Below are 19,337 nucleotides of genomic sequence, written 5' to 3' on the forward strand. Positions count from 1 at the left end.
CCAGCCTTCAACCAGTGCAACTATTGACAAGAAAATGAAGCCAGCAGTAAGCACCGGACCTGGGGAGTAATGGGAGAGCACACCTAGAAGGAAAGCCCAGGAAGCATGGAATGACACTATTCTAGCAAATACCTAGCTGTATATGCAGGCTGATAGGAACACCCAGGCTGCCAAAGGACTCACTGACATGGTTATCACATGTGGTCCAGCACAGGACAAGAACACATACAATGGCCAAGAGACGCCACCTGATGGTCCACTGGGTTTGGCCAGAAGCTAACAAGGCTTCCAAAGAGTGCTAGGATGAATCAGTGATCCCTGTGCAGGACTCAGTGTCAGCAGTGGCATGTGTTCAGTATTACTGTTTCTTGGTAAAAATTCTTAAAATACCACCACTATCCTTACCTTCTGACTTCAAAACGATGTTCCCAGCCACAGTTACTCTCTGAAGCCTGGCACTCAAACATCCTGTCAGCTCCGAAGTGGAGCCTCCAGAGCCCCAAGTATCTGGGACACTCATCAGAGGTTGAGTACTCCTACAAGGGCCACAGCTTTGTCAAAGTCCAGGGCCTTCCCACCCTCACCCAGCTCTGCACAGCTCAAGGAACTGAATAAGGGAATTCAATACTTCAGGAAAACTAGTTCCCAGTTGATGTCAAGAGGTAACTTGGTCCAAACTCAGTCTTCCCTGGAAGAGGGGCTTCTCAGGATTCTACATAGTTGGGAATCTGGGGGAGTCACACCCATGAGAATTGCCATTTATTCCCAAAGTTGCCAAAATCATCACCAAGGATTCACCAAGGGGTGCCAAGGGAAAGAGGAGGCTCAAACACTGATTGGGGCTTGTCAGAAGTTTGGAGGGAGATGGAATGAGTGGGGGGACCCCAGCTGTCCCTCCCCGATCTAATGCCACAGAAAAGGGTCCTCCTCTGGCCAGCTCCCCTCCCCATCCCCCATGTCCAGTTTTTTTTCAGGGGGAGGTAGGTTGGGGACTTGGGAAGAGGTGTAGTGTGAGTGGGCCCCAGGAGAGGGAAGGGCACTGGGGGGAGGGTTCCCCCGTTTTCACATGCACTCACAACACTGATCTCCCAGGGAACAGAAATTGGGAAAGCCAGCTAAACCAGGCCTCCCTCCTACCCTGGATTATAGGAGGAAGGGGTTAGTGTTGGGGGCTGGGGGGCCTGGGGGCATCATGGGCGGAAGGCCCGGGCCTCCACCAAGAGGAGAGATGTAGGTGGGTGGTGCTCCAGGAACTGGGGGCACAGGACTGAGCCGGAGCTGGTTCAGGGTGAGCGTTGCAGGGGGTGCTGGCTGGAAAGGATTGGTGACGGAGGGGCCAGTGGCTGGAGCTCCTACAAAGAGAAAAAAGTGACAGATACATGAAGCAGCCAGCAGGTGCTGGTCTGCCCAGTTTCTGGGGTAACACACCCAGGTGAAAAGAAACATGCCTGCTTCATTAGATTTGTGCTCTGGAAGGACTGAAGGGAGAATCCAGGACACAGGAGTACCATATTCTACACTCACCGCTTGGCAGGAATGGGTTGGAAGCCTTAGCTCCTGGCTGTGTGGGGCCTGGCCGGCTCAGCAGCGAGTCCAGGTCCACAAGGGCTGCATTGGGGCCTAGGAATGACTCCGGAGTCTTCCGTGTGGGGGGTGTGGGGGTTGGAGTTGCAGCAGGCGGGGTGCTCCCCACAGACTCAGCCAGAGACCCCCCAACCCCACTCATGTCGAATGTCCCAGGGCTACGAGCGGGTACCTCTCCTGCGAGCAGTTCCAATTCCCCTGGAAGAAGCCAGGACAGTGCTCAGAGAGACTGGCAGGTCCACTCTGAGTTGGGGGAGTGGGGTGGGAAAGGGGTGGGTGAAGTCTCAGGAAGGGACAGAGCTGCACAGTGGCAGGCTGAGGGAAGCCTGGACTCGAAACCATGAAGATCTTATTGTGGTCAACAGGTACAGAGGGAATGACAGAATCAAGGTGTCAGGATAACCCACAGTGACAGTTCCAGAGTTCCAGTACAGTCTCTGAGGCAGGGCTGCTTATGGCATTGACTGAAAGGAGCGTCTCCCCCACGGAAATGTTCCAGCTACATATGGAGTTTCATAGTGCAGACACCCAAGGACAGCCCTCCTAAGGGCTGGAGGGCAGACGATGCCCCTCTAGGAATTAACCAGTAGAAATACGTTTCTACAGCACAACCAGTACTTCAACAGAAGCTGTCTTAAACCATGGAGATAAAGCCAAGCCCAGGGGTACAATCCTGTAATCACTTAGGAGGATCACACATTCTTTCAAAGCCAGCTTGGGCTAGAGAATATAGCAAGATCCTGTCCCAAGACAAACAAACAAACAAACAACAAACAAACAAAGAAGCAAACACATGCCTGAACAGAGAGCTAGGGAATGTAGCTGAATGGAAAAACACTTACTTGCCTAGCATGAACGATTGGGATTTAATACCAGTATAACATGAAAAGATAAGGCAGAGTGTAGGGAATACATCTATAATTCCAGACACTCGGGGCTGAGGCAGAAGGATCATGAGTTGAAGGACAGCCTGGTAAAACTAGCAATGTGCCATCTCAAAAGAAAAAGTGCCCAGAGATTACCAGTCCCACGAGTGGCTGTGGGTAAGACACTGACACAGAGGCACAGGCCCACTCTTGGGGTATTTGCACCAAGATGCACAGAACTGGCTCAGCCCACAGTGGCCAGTTAAGGTAGGGAGGTGCTAGTCTACTTCAGGGCCTCACAGACACAGATAAGCAGAAGACAGCCCGTGATGGGAGGTGGAGGGATGGGACAGTTTAACATGTTGACTCCATTTGTCAAGTTTCTGTCTCCACTCAATAAATGATCCAGAAACAGAAACGGCTCAAACAGGAGCATGTGAATGAGATTTCCATAGTTACACATCTCTTGGTGAAGAGGGGTGGCTGGATCTGAGTCACTCTATCATGTACATTGTACACCCTCAAGTACAACAGGCACCACCTGGAGCAAGGCAGAGATAAGGAGGAACCGGGTAAGGAGGCTCCTTGGGTGTCAGGAGGAAGGGTAACTCACCCGCGCTGCTCCCAGAGGTTGGCAAAGTAGTGCGGAGTTGGTCGAAGTCTGAGAACTCATCAGGCTCTGTGTCAAAGCCCCCGACAGCTGTGGGGGCCAAGATGTTCAGCTAGCACCTGCCCAGGGACTCTACCTCAACCTCCTCCAACCTCAGGATCCAGAAAAACTCAACACTCACACCAGGACGGCACCCCAACCCAGCCCAGGGCAGCCCAGTACCTGCAGTGCCGTTGCTGCTCGGCTTGGCAGGTGAACCTCCCCAGGGATCTGAGAAAGCCAGAGCAGGTGTCCAGGGGTCAGAAGACGGGGGTCCACTGACGGGAGCCCCACCTAGATGAGGAAGGAAACATATGGATGAGGAGCCTCTCATGCATGGACAGCTAGCTGCTGCCTCTCAACGTGTGGTGGTCCAAAACCACCCAAGCGACTAGCCTCACCTTCAGGCCTTTCTACTTCCACACACATTAGTGTTAACCAGTCAAGGGTCAGGCTGGGCCCACCCACATCTGTTCTCAAAAGCACCCTCAAGCTCCCCACCTGTTGCCCTTGACAGCCCTCCTTCCTTAACTTCATACAACCAGATGCCCAAGCCCGCTCACAACACACTACACACACACTATGCCCAGGGCGTCCCGTTCTGAAGTGATGGCTGGCCCAGGGGGCTGCATAAGAGCAGACGGGGGTGCTCACCATCAGAGCTTCCCCATGGGTCAGGCGTAGGACCCTCTCCAGCTGCAGGAGCTGAGGTCCCACCCCAAGGATCAACAGAGGGCCCTGTCGGGGCTGCAGGCCTCCAGGGATCCCCAGAGGCTGGCGTAGGAGCTGCACCACCCCAAGGATCAGCAGCTTGGGGGGCAGCGGGCCCACCCCAAGGGTCTGAGGCAGCAGCAGCAGCCACAGGGATGGCAGTAGCCACAGATGCTGGGGTCCCCCAGGGGTCTGAGGCCTGTGGAGGAGCTGGAGTTGTGAAGACGTCAGCAAGATCCATGAGAGCTGACTGTGGGGAAGAGGAGAGAAACAGAGCTAGTCAGGTGGTTGCACCCCCTGCCCTTAATCCCAAATCTGCCTACCATCTACACTCCCAATTCCCCCATCTGGCCACTCCCCCACCTACGGCTTCTTCCAGAAGATCCCAATTTACCTACTCCCACTCTGGCCCTAGTCTTCTCCCTGCACAACCACCCCAGGTCCTCTGAGTGACAAGAGAGGTGAAGCCTTCCTCCCTGTGACCAGAAAAACCGCACAGCCTCGGCTGGATCTTTAAGCTGATCGAGCCCAACCCTCACCACAGCAAGCCTTCCTTAAGTTCATACCAAGTCAAAGTGATCACATTTTTCCTGATGCCACATCACTGTCCTCCAGTGACAACTGTGCAGTGCTGCCTGCCTATGGGTGTCCATATGCAGACACTTAAGCAATGCCCTGGTGTTCTGAGGGCAAGCACATGAAAGCAGCCAATCAAAGCTCTTACCTGACAATGGCACGCAAACATACACACTTCCAAACAGCCTCAAGAGTGTAAAGGACAAAGGCAGAAACAAGGTGAGTCTCCTACAGGACTTCCCAGACCTAAGTCAGCCTGAGCAGACACTGCTGCCCATTGAGAAAGCCACATTGGCAAGAAAGTCACACTGGGGCTGGGGCTGGGGCTGGGGCTGGAGCTGGGAGAGTATTTGCCTAGGATGCACAAAGCCCTCAGTTCAATCCCCAGCCCTGCAAAAAATTATGCATGGCAGCACATCAAGGGGTAGAGGAGGTAGATCAGACAGAATTGAAAAGCCAACCTGGGCTACAGGAGACCCTGATTCAAAAACAAGCAAACAAACAACAACAAAGAAAAACATCTGATCAGCTAACATGGAAACAGGTCCACTCTTTATGACCCCAATCTGGAAGCAGGTTAGACTCATAGGCTCAGTGGGTACAGTTATGAAGACAGAACACTGACTAGAGAGCAGCTACAATGCCAATGCTGCTACAGCTGCTACTGCTATCCCCAAGTGTAGCCAGTCCTGACAGAAAGATTGGAAAGGCTATCCGGCCGAAACTTGTCTACACACAGAACTACGAGAAAACAATTGGGCATGATCAGGAAGCTAGCAGGATCTAGCAAAAGTCAGCTGTGAGCACAGGAGTGGCAGACCAACTATTCTCTGTCTTGGCCGGGGGAGGCTCTGAAAAGGACCACCAACCCTTAGTATCTAGTAGAGACAGGATCTTTGGGAGGCATCTGGCAAAAGAGTGTGGACAGATGCGCCTCAAGTCCGGCTGCAGCTGGTCAGGCTGCTATGGTTCTAGGGTTTCTTTCTTTCAGCCACAGGGGAAGCAGTAGGGTAGTACAGTTCTCTGACTTAGCACTCACTTTATAGGACAATCATCACTCACCACAGGTGGCAGAGAAGTAGCTATGACCCAGAGGACAGAATCCATAGACACTCACCTCCTCCTTGCCCCCAGTCTCCCTCTTGCTCTCCTCTATTGCCATCTGTAGCCTCAGGTCATCCCCACGACGGATCCGCTCTTCCTATGGCAGAAGCAGCCAGACAGGTAGGGTTCAGAACATGAGCCATGAGAGGGCAGCTGGCCCAGCCCGCAAGTCTCCATCCCAAACACCCTCTTTCCCACTCAGAAAACTAAAATGGAAAAATTAAAATGGGATGTGGACAATGATTGGAATGGGGATGGGAATGGAACACCTGGGTCAAAGGTGGGGAAAGAGGCAGAGGAGTTGGTGTGGTCTAGAGAGGGAACAGGATTGTGTGCAGTGCTAGGAAAGGATGGCCAAACCTGGTTGTGAAAACAGCTTAGGAAGCAGTAGGACCCAGGAAGAGCAGGTGGCCCTCTCATCCTGGCCTCTTGCTGAGGTGCACAACTTAATGATGCTTATAACCCCCCCTCCCAGACATCTGTGGCAGATCCACCCACTGTCCTGGGTGTCCATCCTGGCTTCTGTCTGGACCAAGGTTTTTATGGCTAAACATGCTGAACTAAGGGCTAGAAGTGAATATACCTGTACTCACAGGAGGCACTTTAGGAAGGGGTAGAGAGAAAGGACCCATGGACCTGAGCAAGGTGGAAGGAAAGCCCTGGGAGGGTCAGGGAGGCCACTCTGACCTTATCGTGCTCCTCTCGGCTCAAACTAAGGGCCAGCTGGAGCTGAACGTCATCTTCAGGGCCGCAGGACGGGGGCTGGTGGAGAGAAAGTATGAGGGACAGGGCAGGGGAAGCCAGAGCCAGAGTAACAGGCAGAGAGGCAGGCCAACAACGGGACAGAGGGCCAAGGCTGAGCAAGATGGGACAAAAAAGGGACACTGGTTTTCCCAAATCGGTGAAGATGTGCAGAGAAAGAAAGAAGCTGTGCACCTCACTGCCAAAGCGCAGGACAGCTTCCCAGGAGGAAGGAGCTAGAGACAAGACCAGGAAGCTCTAGAACAGAGGCAGAGCAGGGGCAGGGAGAGGAAGTACAGGTGGAGAGTTGGGAAGGTGAGGCATGAGGACAGGATGGCAGAACAGAAGTGATCCCCTCTCCCTCTGCAGTGCCCCATACCTGGTCAGCTTCCTCTTTGCTCATGGCCAGGGCCAGCTGGAGCTGCAACTCCTCCTCCCCACTGCTCTGTGGCCAGGCCTGCTCTGCCTCAGGAGGTGGTCCAGAGCCCACAGCTGCTGAGGAGGCTGGAGACAGGAAGACATTAAGACACAGATGAACCAGAGACCAAAAGATGCAAACCCACAGCAAGAAGTGGGGATGCAGCCAAAATCCTAGCACAGGCCCCTTCCCCAATAAAAGGCCTCTTGAGGGCCAGGCTGGGAGGGAAAGTTATGGAGCCAGAGGGCAAGGAGGGGCAAAGGGCAATCCCACTGTCAGAACAGCAAGCAGCTGGTAAGGGGAGGGATGACCAACGTGCTGAAGGACAGCAGGATCCAGGCCTCCAGAGGGATCTTCCCTGGTTTCCCAGACTACAAGAGCTCCCAAGAGAGCAGAAAAGGGCCTCCATTTCCAGGCAGAACTGCAGCCCTGGCAGGAACGGCTGGAACTTAAGTGGGAAGGCAACATCCACACAGGCTGTGGAACCCAACAAAGGGAACAAGAACCCTTGGTGTCAGGAGGAGGACAAGGAGATGGGAGGGACAGGCCACATTATGGTCAAAAGTCTGGGTCCAGGGCCACCAGAAGGGAGAGATCGATGGTATATTCCCAAGAAGACGGAGACCCTAGATCCCACAGTCAGCATCTTCTCATCACCTCCTTCAGCCCTGGCACCATGCTCGAGCACTGTCTGCAGGCTCCATGATGGTTCCTGATTCCCTGACAGAGGACAGGCTCTCTAACTACAGCCCCAACAGTGATCCAGAGCAGATCCACACACCACAGCAAGCTGTCTGCTTCTGTCCCCAAATCACTTTCACACTAGGATAGATCTTGTGTGGCATTCTGATGAGGTGGGTGCTGGCAAGCCAAACCCCACTGACAAACCTTCACTGTGTAGACACCTTGAGGCTCCTATTGACCCTGATGAGGTTGAATGTACTTACGCTCAAGGCGCCACTTCACACCTCATAAGGAAATAGGTATCACCCAACAGCACATGAACTTCCCACACCAAGCCCCCCCCCCCCAACCCCACCCGGTTCCAGGCTCCCAGTGTCTTCCAGACCTTCATAGCCCTCTCCAACTCCTGCAGCAACCTTCCTCCCTCTCTAAGCAGTGTGTTCTGAGACTGCTTGGGTCAGCAGACCATGGCCTGTGGCCAAAGCTGGCTCCTTAACTGGTTAACAAAGAAAATGAAAGAACATGTCAAGACATACAAAAATCATTAAGAAATTCCAACTTAAACCAGGTGGTAGTGGAGGTGCGGCGCACAACTTTAATCCCAGGATCTAAGAGGCAGAAGCAGGTGGATCTCTGAGTTTCAGGGCAGCCTGATCTATAAGCTCAAGGACAGTCAGGGCTACACTGAGAAACCCTGTCTCAAGAAACAAAAAACAAACAAACAAAAATATGAATTCCAATTTCAGAGTCCATGATGGGAGCATGGAGAGCATGTGACCCAGCTAGTCCTTGTCATGGACCAAGTGAACCATGTGCCTCAGGCTCCTTGGTCAGCAAAGCTCAAGGTACTCAAGTATCTGGCCCCTCCAGAGCTTGGCCATGTCCTACAGCTAAGAAATGCTCCTCACAGAAACTAGGAAGATGATGTAATGGTTAGCGCACTTGCTGCCCAAGCACGAAAACCAGAGTTCAGATCCTTAGAACCCACCTAAATGCTAGGCAGTCTCTTGATGGCTCACTAGTAATTCCAGCCTAGGAAGACAGAGACAGAGGCCTGAGCAAGCTGGCTCATGAGACTAGCACACTGGTGAGTTCCGGGTTTGACTGAGACCATGCATCAAAAAGACTAAGGTGTAGAGCAATCAATGCCGGGCCTCCACACACATGGCTGTAAGTGCACAGCCATGTGCTTCACATGTTACACCCCCATACACACATATACATGCAGAACACACACCTTCTGTGAAGCCAACCAGGCATGCTCCTTGCCGAAGGCATCCCTCCTTGGCCCAGCCCAATCCTACATTAGAGCTTCCCTCTACCCCTCCTAATCACTCCTGGACCTCCCCAGGTTCCTTCCCTTTTCTGTGCTCCCAGCTTTAAGCTCCACCTGAACACATCCCAGTGTCCCCACAGCTGAGTGGGAGATAACACTGGCCCAAAACATAGAACCAAGGTCACAGACTTGTGGTTCCATTTCCAACTCAGCTCACCCACAGGGTAGCACTGCCTCCTCATCCACAACCACTTACAAACTCAGTGTGCACAACTTTCTTCCTACAGTCTCCCCAACACTCTTCCCACTTTTCCCGCCATGGTGCCTCAGCATGATAAAACAAAACCCCTACATTATCCAGGACCCCACACCTGCCACTGAACAGAAAGACAACAGCCTATGTCATGGGACACATGACACTTCCATTTCTTTTTAAATGTTCATCACTACCTACTAAACTTGAATCTACCACCCATAAACACCATTCTACGATCTCAAAAAGTAGAGTCATGGGCCTTGCCATGACCCTGGCCACCCATGGTGTTAACCTCCTTTCTGTGCCATTTGGGACCTTTGCACTGCCCTTTAGCTAGAAGAACAGACTATAGAAGGTCAGACTGGCAGTTCCATCAGGACTGAGCACGTATGTCCCCACATGTTAGGGGCTAACCTAACCCTGTACCTGAGGAGCCCCAAACAGTCTGATAAGATGTGGGTGCACCTGCCTGACTGCTCCAAGGACCAAAACAGGGATCATGGACTGTGCTGGCCACCCTCAGGATCTGGACACACCTGGGCCCAAAGGAGGAATTCAGTAAAATCCCAGGTAAGCTGAATGAAATCTCTAGAGTCTGAAGCCATCACACAAGGCAAGGGAAAAGAAGGGTGGATCACTGGAAAGGGCCCACAGAGAGATACAAGGGACAGAGCCTAGCTGCCAGGGACTTCCAGGAGTGGGAGAGAAGCCTCACCCGTGGCAGTCTGTGCCAGTTTCTCCTTGGTCTTGAGCGCATGGGCGCGCTCCTCCCGAAGCCGATCGTCATCGCGCAGCAGAGCCACCAGCTGCTTGGCCTTCTCCCGCACATTCACACCCTGGTCCTTGCCATCACGGTCCACATACTGGAAGTCCTTCAGCGTCTGCACAGCATACATGTTCTCTTTGCACTGTTGTGACACACGCTCAGAGCCAGTCTTGATGAGGTATTCCATCAACGTCATGGCCTGCAAGGTGCAGGTACACCAGTCACTGACACTGAAGTGCACTGGACAAGGGACTAGAGACTGTGGAAGCATTTGGCCCTGGGGCAGCTGCCCACCTGCAGTCTCACAATCCACTGTCTATCCACACAGTAGAGTGTGGACGGACCTAAAAAGGAGAGAAGTGGGGACACAGGTTGCCAGGAGGCACACAAAGGCCACACAATGTGTGGTCCCATGGATATGAAATGTCCAGAAGAGACTAATTCAGACAGACATAGAGGAGATCATGGGTTTCCAGAGGATGAATGCGAGTGGGAAATTTTCAATGGGGTCAAAGAAAAAGTTCACCCGCCAGACACAGGTGTGACTACCAGCACTGAATATACCAAACGCCAATGGGCTCTCACTCCAAACAACTGTTCAAAAGCCAGCTCAGTCACAGTAACACAGAAGACAGAATGGCAACCACCAATGCGGCCAACCTGGGCATCACGAAGGACCACAAAACATGCCCCATATCCAAAGGCAAATCTGAAGCAACAGAGCCAAACTAAAGTACAGGAAGTCTTAAGGATGAAGAGATGGGCTGCTCCTAAAGAAATGAGCTGTTCTGGGAGCCTCCTGGTTCCTGGCTCTCTCAGAAAGGATAAGCATCCATGCCAAGCCATGTACCACAACACCAGGAATGACAGACCGGAGGAGAAGCACTAATGCTCAATGGCAGCTTTTAGTATCTTTCCTATTTAGTAATGTGCACACAAATTCCATTTTCAGCAAGATGAAATTAAGTACTAAAGAAAACAATAGTAATTATAAGCCAGGGGCCAGTGAAATGGCTCAGCGGTTAAGAGTACTTGTTGCTCTTGCAGAGGCCCCCAAATCCATTCCCAGCACCCACAAGGTGACTCACAACCATATATACTCCAGTTCCAGGGCTCTCACACCCTCTTCTGACCTCTGCAGGCACCAGACACCGAAGCAAGCAGTCCACACACACAGATACAGATAAACACTCATACACATAGAGTAAAAGTAAGTAAATCTTAAGCAAATGAAATAAATAGCCAACCCAAGTAAAGATCTAACTCAAGGCCTGTTTCCAGAACAATGTCATGGTCATGGTCCCTTTAAGACTCTGAAAAAGGCTTAGTCACTGTCCAAGGAGAAAAGCACACCTTGGGTTTTTGCAGATGACTACAGAGACTTCATGGAGCCCCCGAAACTCAATGTTTCCAAGTATAGAATGAAATGGGAAAATATAACAGAGGAGGCAGCAAAAGGAGCTAAAATCTATCTAAATAGTAAAAATTGGCCATAAAACATTGCTGCATCCCACTGGGGTTCTGTAATGGGGGACAAACAGACAGACAGACACAGTGATTAGCTATGTAAACCACACTGGCCTCAAAACTCACAGCACTTTGGCCTCAAGCTCCTGAGAACTGGGATTACAGGTATATGCCACCACCCAGCTTTGGAAAGGCTTTCTGACAAGTATTTACATATGATTAGTCCCCAACTGGCCCTGGTGGTGTTTACTCTCAAAGGAGGAAGATTTCTATGCATGGTTACACCCCAAAGGAAAAGGCAGAGAAGCAGGCCTGGGGCCCTTGTGCTTTGGAATCCAGGATCTTCCAGACTGAAAACCAGGAAGACACTGTACCTGAGAATTCTGTCAGAATGGAGTTCTGCCAATAGCCATGCAGGGACAGGGACAGGAGCATTGTACATAAATGACTTCACCTTGATAAACACCGCACTTTGTGCTGGATGGTTATGAGAAACTTTCATCTTTGTAGCTCTCTGGACTTTGGAATTGCAGCTAACAACTATGAAACAGGAAACTGCTCAAATACCTAGGCACAGTGCCATGCATACAAAAACCGCTACAAATGCTCTGGGACTACCCAACAGAGTAATAGTGTATCAGTGACAATTGCTACACACAGCAACACAGATCATCTCCCCAGACCTGGTAAGTAAGCAAAGAAAGAGACCCCAAAGAGTACACACTACTGGTCCCAGACCTAAGAAGTCCTAGAAGAGACTTCACAGAGCCCCTGGAGACAGGTTGTCATGAGGAAGCCTCCTAGGAAAACTAGACAGGTCTCCTCTAAGGGGAGGAAGCTCCAGAGATGTGAGCATTCCCACAAACTCATCAGGTTATACACTCATGCTTTAGTTAATCTGCTACACCTCAATAAAAAGTTAGATTTTGTTTTAATGCCAGCAACTGGATGACCCAAATAGATAACCCACTGAACTCGTTAAGTTTTAAATCAGTCCCACCAAAGAAGTCCTCCTACATTACAATGAATATCTAAAACAGGATCAACATCTTTCTCTATAAAGTCCTAGTAGTAAGTATCTTAGTTTCTGGGGCTGGAGAGACGGCTTAGCAGTTGACAGCACCAGTTTACAGATGACATGGGTTCAATTTCCAGCACCCACATGGCAGCTCCCAACTCTCTACAAGTCCTGTTCCAGGGGATCCAACACCCTCACACAAACATACATGCAGTCAAAACACAAATGTACATAAAAGAGAGAGAGAGAAAATTTGTTTTCACACCACATAGTCTCTGTCCACTGCAAAGTGGTGGCTGCAGGGGCCTGGCTATGTCCCAATAAAACTTTACTTTAAAAGCAGGTAGGGCACAAGATTGACCCAGAGCCTGCACTCAGCTGACTTCTATATAGTATAAGATAAAGACAGGGATAACTGACCCTTATATTCCTCTGAGAACATAGGTCAAAGGGATGGACTACAGGTCTCCACTCCCAGACTGCTAGACCCCAAAAGCACATATTCTATATAGGGTTAACTAGACCCAAAGTGTCACCAGGGAGGGCTGTACAAGCAGGAGCCCAAGCTCAGCATGAGGAACAGAGATTTCAAAGCAAGTGGGACACAGACATAGCCACATGCGTTAGGTACTTGCAAGCATTCAAAGCCAGGCCCAGCACCCCAGAAGCCCTGCCAAGGAGACCACAAGATCAGAATTGAGGAGGGGGAGCAAAACTGCTCTCTTGACTGTAGAATAGCTATAAAAAGTACATTCTGTCACAATTCAAGAGAACTGTGCCTAGAAAGAAGAGATTTCTCTGTACACAAATCGTATTTTGGTAAATGTATCTTTAAAGAATCTGTTAAAAAAAAAAAAAAAAAAAAAAACTGAAGCCTGACATGGTGGTGCACAAGTTTGAGGGCAACCTTATCCACACAGTGAGTTCCAGAACAGCCAGGGCTACAATTAAAATTTAAAAAAAAGGAAGGAAGGAAGGAAGGAAGGAAGGAAGGAAGGAAGGAAGGAAGGAAGGAATCAGCTGGAATTTGTGGGGAGTCTGGCAGCCTCTTCTGGGAAGTCTTTTCTAACTGCTGGAGGCTAGAGTCCTCCACCAGCCCCTCCAACAACAGGCCAACTTCTACTTGCCTCAGAGCTGCCTAAATGCTGGACCCACAGTAAAGCCAGAAGCAGAAGTGACCAAGGGAATCAAGACTCCTCCTGGACTTCCACCACATCAGGAAGCAGCTCTGGCTCACATGACTTCTAAGCCCACCCACATCTCCTCTACTCTCCTGCCATACCCCATTTCCACTCTCTAGAACTCACTAGCCCTATCTAAGGCCACCTCACTCTTCTAGGCTCCCAGCAGCACAATCTGAGCCACTGGAGAGAATCCAGGGCCCTTCCAGACTGGCCTCCCTGTACACATCCATCCTCACTAAAGCCCTCCAGCCCTATTCCTTCCCATCCCCAACAAGGGCCTGCTTGTGACACTGGGCCTCTCCTCCACTTCCCAGCAGTGTGAAGAATGCCTCGTAGCTTTTCATTTTAAGTCCAGTAAGGAACTGCATCAATGATTAAACAAAAGCCATGAAAAATCTTGTTGTGTTGTGATGGGTATGAAACAATCCCCAATTCTCTGCTTCATTGTGCAGATGGCACTATGTCTCCTCATCCTGAAGCAGAGGAAACCATCTTGCCTTGGCAGGATGTCTCTCAGGTAGTCTAAGACAGTGTAGATTTTAAACTGGGGCCATGAGAGCAGGTATCTCAAAGTGCCCTGAGATATAGAACAGGGCCCCAAAGCAGAGAGACATTAGGTACTGATGCTCACCACCAGGGCCGAGTCAGACCAACAGTGACTCCTGCTTGTAGTAACCCACCCCAGCAAAGGCAGTCCAGCAACACAATCCACACTGTAACTTAGCCAGTTGACCCCAGCCCATGCCCTTAGCTCCTTTTCCCTGAGAACAAAATGACCAAGGGGTGGAGGCAGCAGCACCTTCCCTCCCCAAAAGTAGTGGTCAACCCTGATACCCTTTTGTTCAGTGCTGCCCTGGATGCATTTCCTTCTACAGAAAGCCTGAAATCTGGGTACTTGACTCCTCATGAAGGCACTAGATCACATTTACCAAACTTACATACTGATGTGCCCTTTGACCCAGCAACTCCAGAACCAGAAAAAAAGGAAGCACCTCAGGATATTAACAGCATCAGTTTTGTTTAAAAAAGCAAAACGCTACCGCGGCCTGGTAGCCCAGTGTAGGCCTGTAATTCTAGCTGCTTGGGCAATGGAGGAAGCCCACAAATTCAAGGCCTACTTGCACTACAGAGCAAGTCAGAGGTGAACCACGACAATTCAGCAAAACTTTATCTCAAAACAACCTGTAAAGAATGCAATGTTAAGAATATAAATAAATGATGAAGCATCTGTTTGCCTAGCGTATGTGAAAGACTTAGATGTAAAGCCCAGTATCACAAGCCACAAAAACCAGGTGACAGTCTCCACCAGCATCCCCCAAGCTCCCCTGTGCTCCACTTGAGAAGCACTGTCCCCAAGACTCTGCCTTTCACAGCAGGTCAATAAATATCACCAAGCCTGACATCCACATAACCTTACAGAGACAGCGCCCGAGAGTCACATATGCTGTACCAACATGCCCACAGCCCAGGGCCATCTGTGGAGCAGAAACACACTCCTCAAAGCGTGAACAAAGATGGCCTTCAGAAGCTGGGAACTGGTACCAAAAAAGAAAGGATGAATGAATGAAAGAAGAAGAGAAAGAGGAAGGGGGAAGGGAGGGGTAAAAAAAAAAAACCACAAAACTGAAGGATCTGGAGCTTACATCAGCTACAGAGTTCAAAGCCAGCCTGGGCTCCATAAAACCTTATCTCAAAAAACCCTAAATCAATGAATAGATACGTATGTCTGTGTACTGAAAGAATCCCAAAACTCAGAAGGCAGAGGATCAGAATACACTCTAGGCCAGCCTAAGCTACAAGAAAAGATGAAAAGAAAACAAATAAGGTTAAGGTGGAAAAGCTACCTGTAGAGATATGCCTTCTTATCGTCAATTACCCCTTAATGGCAAAGTCTAACAGTAGGCTGCAGCATCGGCATCCTACTCAGCATTGCAGGAAATCTAAGACGCTCGAAAGACACAGGGAGATAGATGCTGCCTGCTCATTCCCAAGTACTGCACCATGTTATAGAAAACACTTGACCTGAATCAGCACACTCTGGAAAGTGGGAAACTAGAAGCCAATGAGCCAGGGATGCTGAGGAGGACTATCTGTTACCAAGAGATTTAACATAAAACAATGGTCTTTAACTGTTCCCCTTCTGGGGAAAGGGGAGTGGAGGAGGGAGGCAGGCAAGGCACACCCCAGCTGTGCTCCTGCTCTGCTGCTCCAAGGGGTCACACCCAGGTGCTGACCTTGTAGACATGCCTCCAGTTCTTGCCGTGGTCATTGAGCCGCTTCCAGATCATGCTCATGATCTCAGAGAAGGCCACAACATTGTAGGTGAGGTCAGCAATCTCTGACATGAGGGAGCTGGATGGGCCCCAGGGATCATTGCTTGTGGCCTCCCGGACCTTGATCTCAGCCTCTGAGTAGTTGTGGACGATATTCTTCATCTGCCGCCGCAGCGATGAGGTCGACATTGTGCCCAGTGGTGGTGTCAAGGGGCACCAGCCTCCTGGGGCATGGAGAGATGACACGACTCACAGAGGGAGACCACAATGAATGGTGGTAAATCACCACATCTGCAGGAAGAGACAATCTTTGGAAACACAAAGGAGACATGGGGCTATCCAGCACCCAAGTTGCCCCTGAGCCTCCCCCTCTGGAGGTTTCCCACCACCACTGAGGGGAAGGCAAGATGCTAAGTAGCTGACAAGACTCCCTCCCCTGTTAACCTTTATCTTAAAGTTAGCCTGTACTTCTTTCAGTTCCTCAAACAAGCCTAGCTTCTTCCTGACTGGGCCCCCAGATCAGCTGAGGCACAACATGCTATGGTAGGTCAGACACCCTAAGTCTCTCCCCTAATACAGCCACTTCTTAACAGGACAGGTAGTTTTCTCTGATACAAAATGAAGTTCTGTGCAATAAGGGTTCTACCAAACAGGTTTCCGAAAAGCTGGCCATCTCTCAGAGGCACCCCTGTGATGCTAAGAAATTCTTCCTCCTTCCTTACCAGAGACTTGCCATAGAACCCCAGGGCTCTGCTCAAACTTTGAGGACCTGAACTCAAATGTCCTTGTCACTGTTTGCAGAGGGGTTCTTATGAATGGGTTCTGGTGGTTTTTAAAGCTATTTGTCTAATTCTGAAACTACGGTTGACCTAAGACCCATAGGGGTGGAAATGATATTTGTCTGGATATGGCTTTTCCCTACAAAGAAGCTGGCTGGGAAAAACCATTCAATAAACAGTGCAGGAAGAAAAAGGAGAAAGAGGGAAGCAAAGACCTCTGGGTCAGGAGTCATGTCAAAAGGGGCCAGTGTTGGGATTAAAGAAATGGTAAGTACTCCCCCTAATGGGGGAGCAGCCTTACCAGGCCACAGAGGAAGACAATGCAGCCAGTCCTGATGAGAGCTGACAAGCTAGGGTCAGAGGGAAGGGAAGGAGGCCCTCCCCTAGCAGTGGACTTGGGGAGGAGCATGGAGGGAGATGAGGGAGGGAGGATGGGATGGGGGGGAATTAAGAAGGGGGCTACAGATGAGATACAAAGTGAATAAGCTGTAATTTATAAAAATTAATTAATTAATTAATTAAAAAATAAATGGTAGGTAGACAGAGGAGATGTCCTAGAGCAGTGAGAGGCTGGGGGATGCCTAGGGACTAGGTGTCCCAAAGACAGGAAGGGAAGCTCAAGGGAAGAGAGATAAGAAATGGAGGAGTTCCCCACTAATGGATACCAACTGTGCCATGCGGCACATATTGTATCACTTAACTCTGAATGCAGGCAGGGGCCTCCTGGAAGTTAAGTAACTTGGCCAAGGTCACATCATGAATGCCCAAGCAGACCCCACTATGAAACCCACTCTATCTCTATGACTGAGTTTTGGAGGGGTTGGGAGGTTAGCACAGCATCTCTCTACATTGCCCTGGTCTGGCCTGGACCTCAACATGTAGACCAGGCTGGCCTGGAACTCACAGAGATCCACCTGCCCCTCCCTTCCCTCTCCCAAGGTCTGAGTTGAAGGTGTGTGCCATTAAACTCATGCTTTAAAATAAACTTACTTTGCTGTGAGCAGCTGATCAAGGGCAGGAATCAAGCAAATGAGGGCAGTATTAACAAGCACTTCCATAGCCCTTATATCCTTCTAAGTGCTTTATACTAGCAACTCAACTAATCCTCGCAAATCCATGACTCACAGCCACCTTACACAGGAGGGAACACGGGAATATGAACAGCTTGCTCGGAGACACACACCTCACAACTGGAGCAGCCTGGGTCCAGAGTAGACTCCGATCACCAGTCTATGCCTCTCCAACAGGCCATGGAGGGAGATTTACTGAGCCCTACCATGATCCAACCTGAAGGAAGAATGGGAGGTGAATGGGAGAGGCAGCTCTCTACCTTGAACTCAGGCCACAGAACAGAGCATCTGTAAACGGGCACAACTAAACAAAAATAAATAAATGAAATAAAAAGACAAACAGATGTGACAAATATGAAAGAGAGAGTGGCAAGGAAACAGAAACTCAAGACACAAAGATAGCAATATAGAATTATCAGGACACAGCAAGACAAGAGGACAGAAAGATAGGGACCCTGAAACAAAAACACAACACACACGGTTGTGGACTAAGACAAAAAAAAAAAAGGGGGGGGGGATATAATTTAAAAGAACACGAAATTTACACTTAAATTCTTGCCACATAGCAACCAGCAAAACAAACCTTGTGACTCGGTTCACCAAACTGTGTAACAAAGGGAGGGATGCTACTTGGCAGGCTTGTTGATCAAATAAGATGGGTACATAAAAACCTCAGTTCTGTGCCCCACAGACAGTAGGTGCTTGGTACCTGCCTGCTATTATTATCAAAGAAAACTATTTCCAAAAGGGCGACATCTAAAGATGCGTTATTAACATCAACTTCCTACTTCAAGCATGTAAATAAATAGATAGATAAATAAATAAGCAAAGCATACTGTATCTCACAGATGCTGCTAAGAATGAGGCAGTTTTTCTCATTGAATTTAAAATTACTTATTAAACAGTGCAAACAATAAAGTGAAATTCTCCCAAGGGGAACTCAAATGACTGGTATCAAGCACTAACTGAAACAAAATCTCTAATAATAACCAGAGCTTCTAGTAATCGCACACTTTAGCTCCAGGCCAGACACTGTAAAGCAATTTACCAGCACCACCTCTATTAATGCGCAGAGACCCTGTGGTGCGGAAACTATGAATGCTTCCACTTAGAATACTAGGAGATGAGGGAAGCAGTAAAAGCTCTAGATTCCACAACCAGAGACTCAGAAACCTGGGAGGAGGCACATCCTAAGCCAAAGCAAGAGGTTCCTGGAAAGGAACTTAGGACCTGGGAACGACAGCAGTGACCGGGAGATGCGCACCAAGAGACGAGTCTGGGGAAATGAAGACACAGAAACCCAGAAAAGACAAGAACAGCATCTTGACAAGAACAGGGAACGATCCAGGGCACAAATGGCACTCGGATCTCCAAACCCTTTTGTACGAACACCGAAACACAGGGGCAGGGCAACATAAGCAACAGGACCGCGCGAGACGGAGACACTGACAATCCCAAAAAAAGACTCACACCGGCAGGCAAACCCGACCCAGGCACAGCGGTACAAAAGCAGCCACAAGCCATCAGCGGCTGGAACACAGACTTCGAGGCTCGCTGGACCTGCGCGCGCCACGGCCCAGACCGGAACACCGGACTGGCCGCGACGGAGGCCAGCATTGCGCCCCTAGCTCACCTCGGCCCGCTTACACGGGGATCCCGGGGATCATGACGTTCAGCCCCCTGCCCCCGCTCGGCCTCGGTGTCGCGGGGCGCGCGCCGGGCTGCGGGAGGAAGAGGCGCGCACCAGCGCACGCACAGACGCACGGACGCCCGCACAACGACGGCCCCGCCGCCCCGGCGCCCGGGAGGGGCGCGGAGAGCCGGGCGGGGGAGGGGAGCCGCCGAGCGGACAGAAAGCAACCGAAGGTGGCGACGAACCGGAAGCGGAAATGACCCCGCTCACCCCGCCCTTTGC

The 19,337-nt window shown here is 50.3% G+C and overlaps 1 protein-coding gene across 3 annotated transcripts; it reads right to left on the reverse strand.

Moving 5' to 3' along the window:
* Window positions 1–744: 744 nt before the first annotated feature.
* On the reverse strand, window positions 745–19,317 carry Epn1 (epsin 1). Of its 3 annotated transcripts, XM_055595638.1 has the most exons (12): window positions 19,056–19,316; window positions 17,536–17,639; window positions 15,535–15,864; window positions 9,581–9,830; window positions 6,611–6,735; window positions 6,178–6,252; window positions 5,504–5,587; window positions 3,754–4,060; window positions 3,283–3,393; window positions 3,064–3,150; window positions 1,525–1,782; window positions 745–1,352 (listed from the first exon to the last, which is right to left on the reverse strand). In XM_055595638.1, exons 3-12 carry the CDS (start codon window positions 15,760–15,762, stop codon window positions 1,144–1,146), a joined length of 1,734 nt encoding a protein of 577 aa, XP_055451613.1. In that variant the 5' UTR covers window positions 15,763–15,864; window positions 17,536–17,639; window positions 19,056–19,316; the 3' UTR covers window positions 745–1,143. The 3 variants fall into 3 exon arrangements, with proteins under 3 accessions (XP_055451613.1, XP_055451616.1, XP_055451614.1); XM_055595641.1 differs by lacking the exon at window positions 6,178–6,252 and having other exon boundaries at window positions 19,056–19,317; XM_055595639.1 differs by lacking the exon at window positions 17,536–17,639.
* Between the last annotated feature and the right edge of the window lie 20 nt (window positions 19,318–19,337).

This window comes from Psammomys obesus, unplaced genomic scaffold (genome assembly GCF_907164565.1).
Source record: "Psammomys obesus unplaced genomic scaffold, mPsaObe1.curated_primary_1811, whole genome shotgun sequence".
Taxonomy (NCBI): domain Eukaryota; kingdom Metazoa; phylum Chordata; class Mammalia; order Rodentia; family Muridae; genus Psammomys; species Psammomys obesus.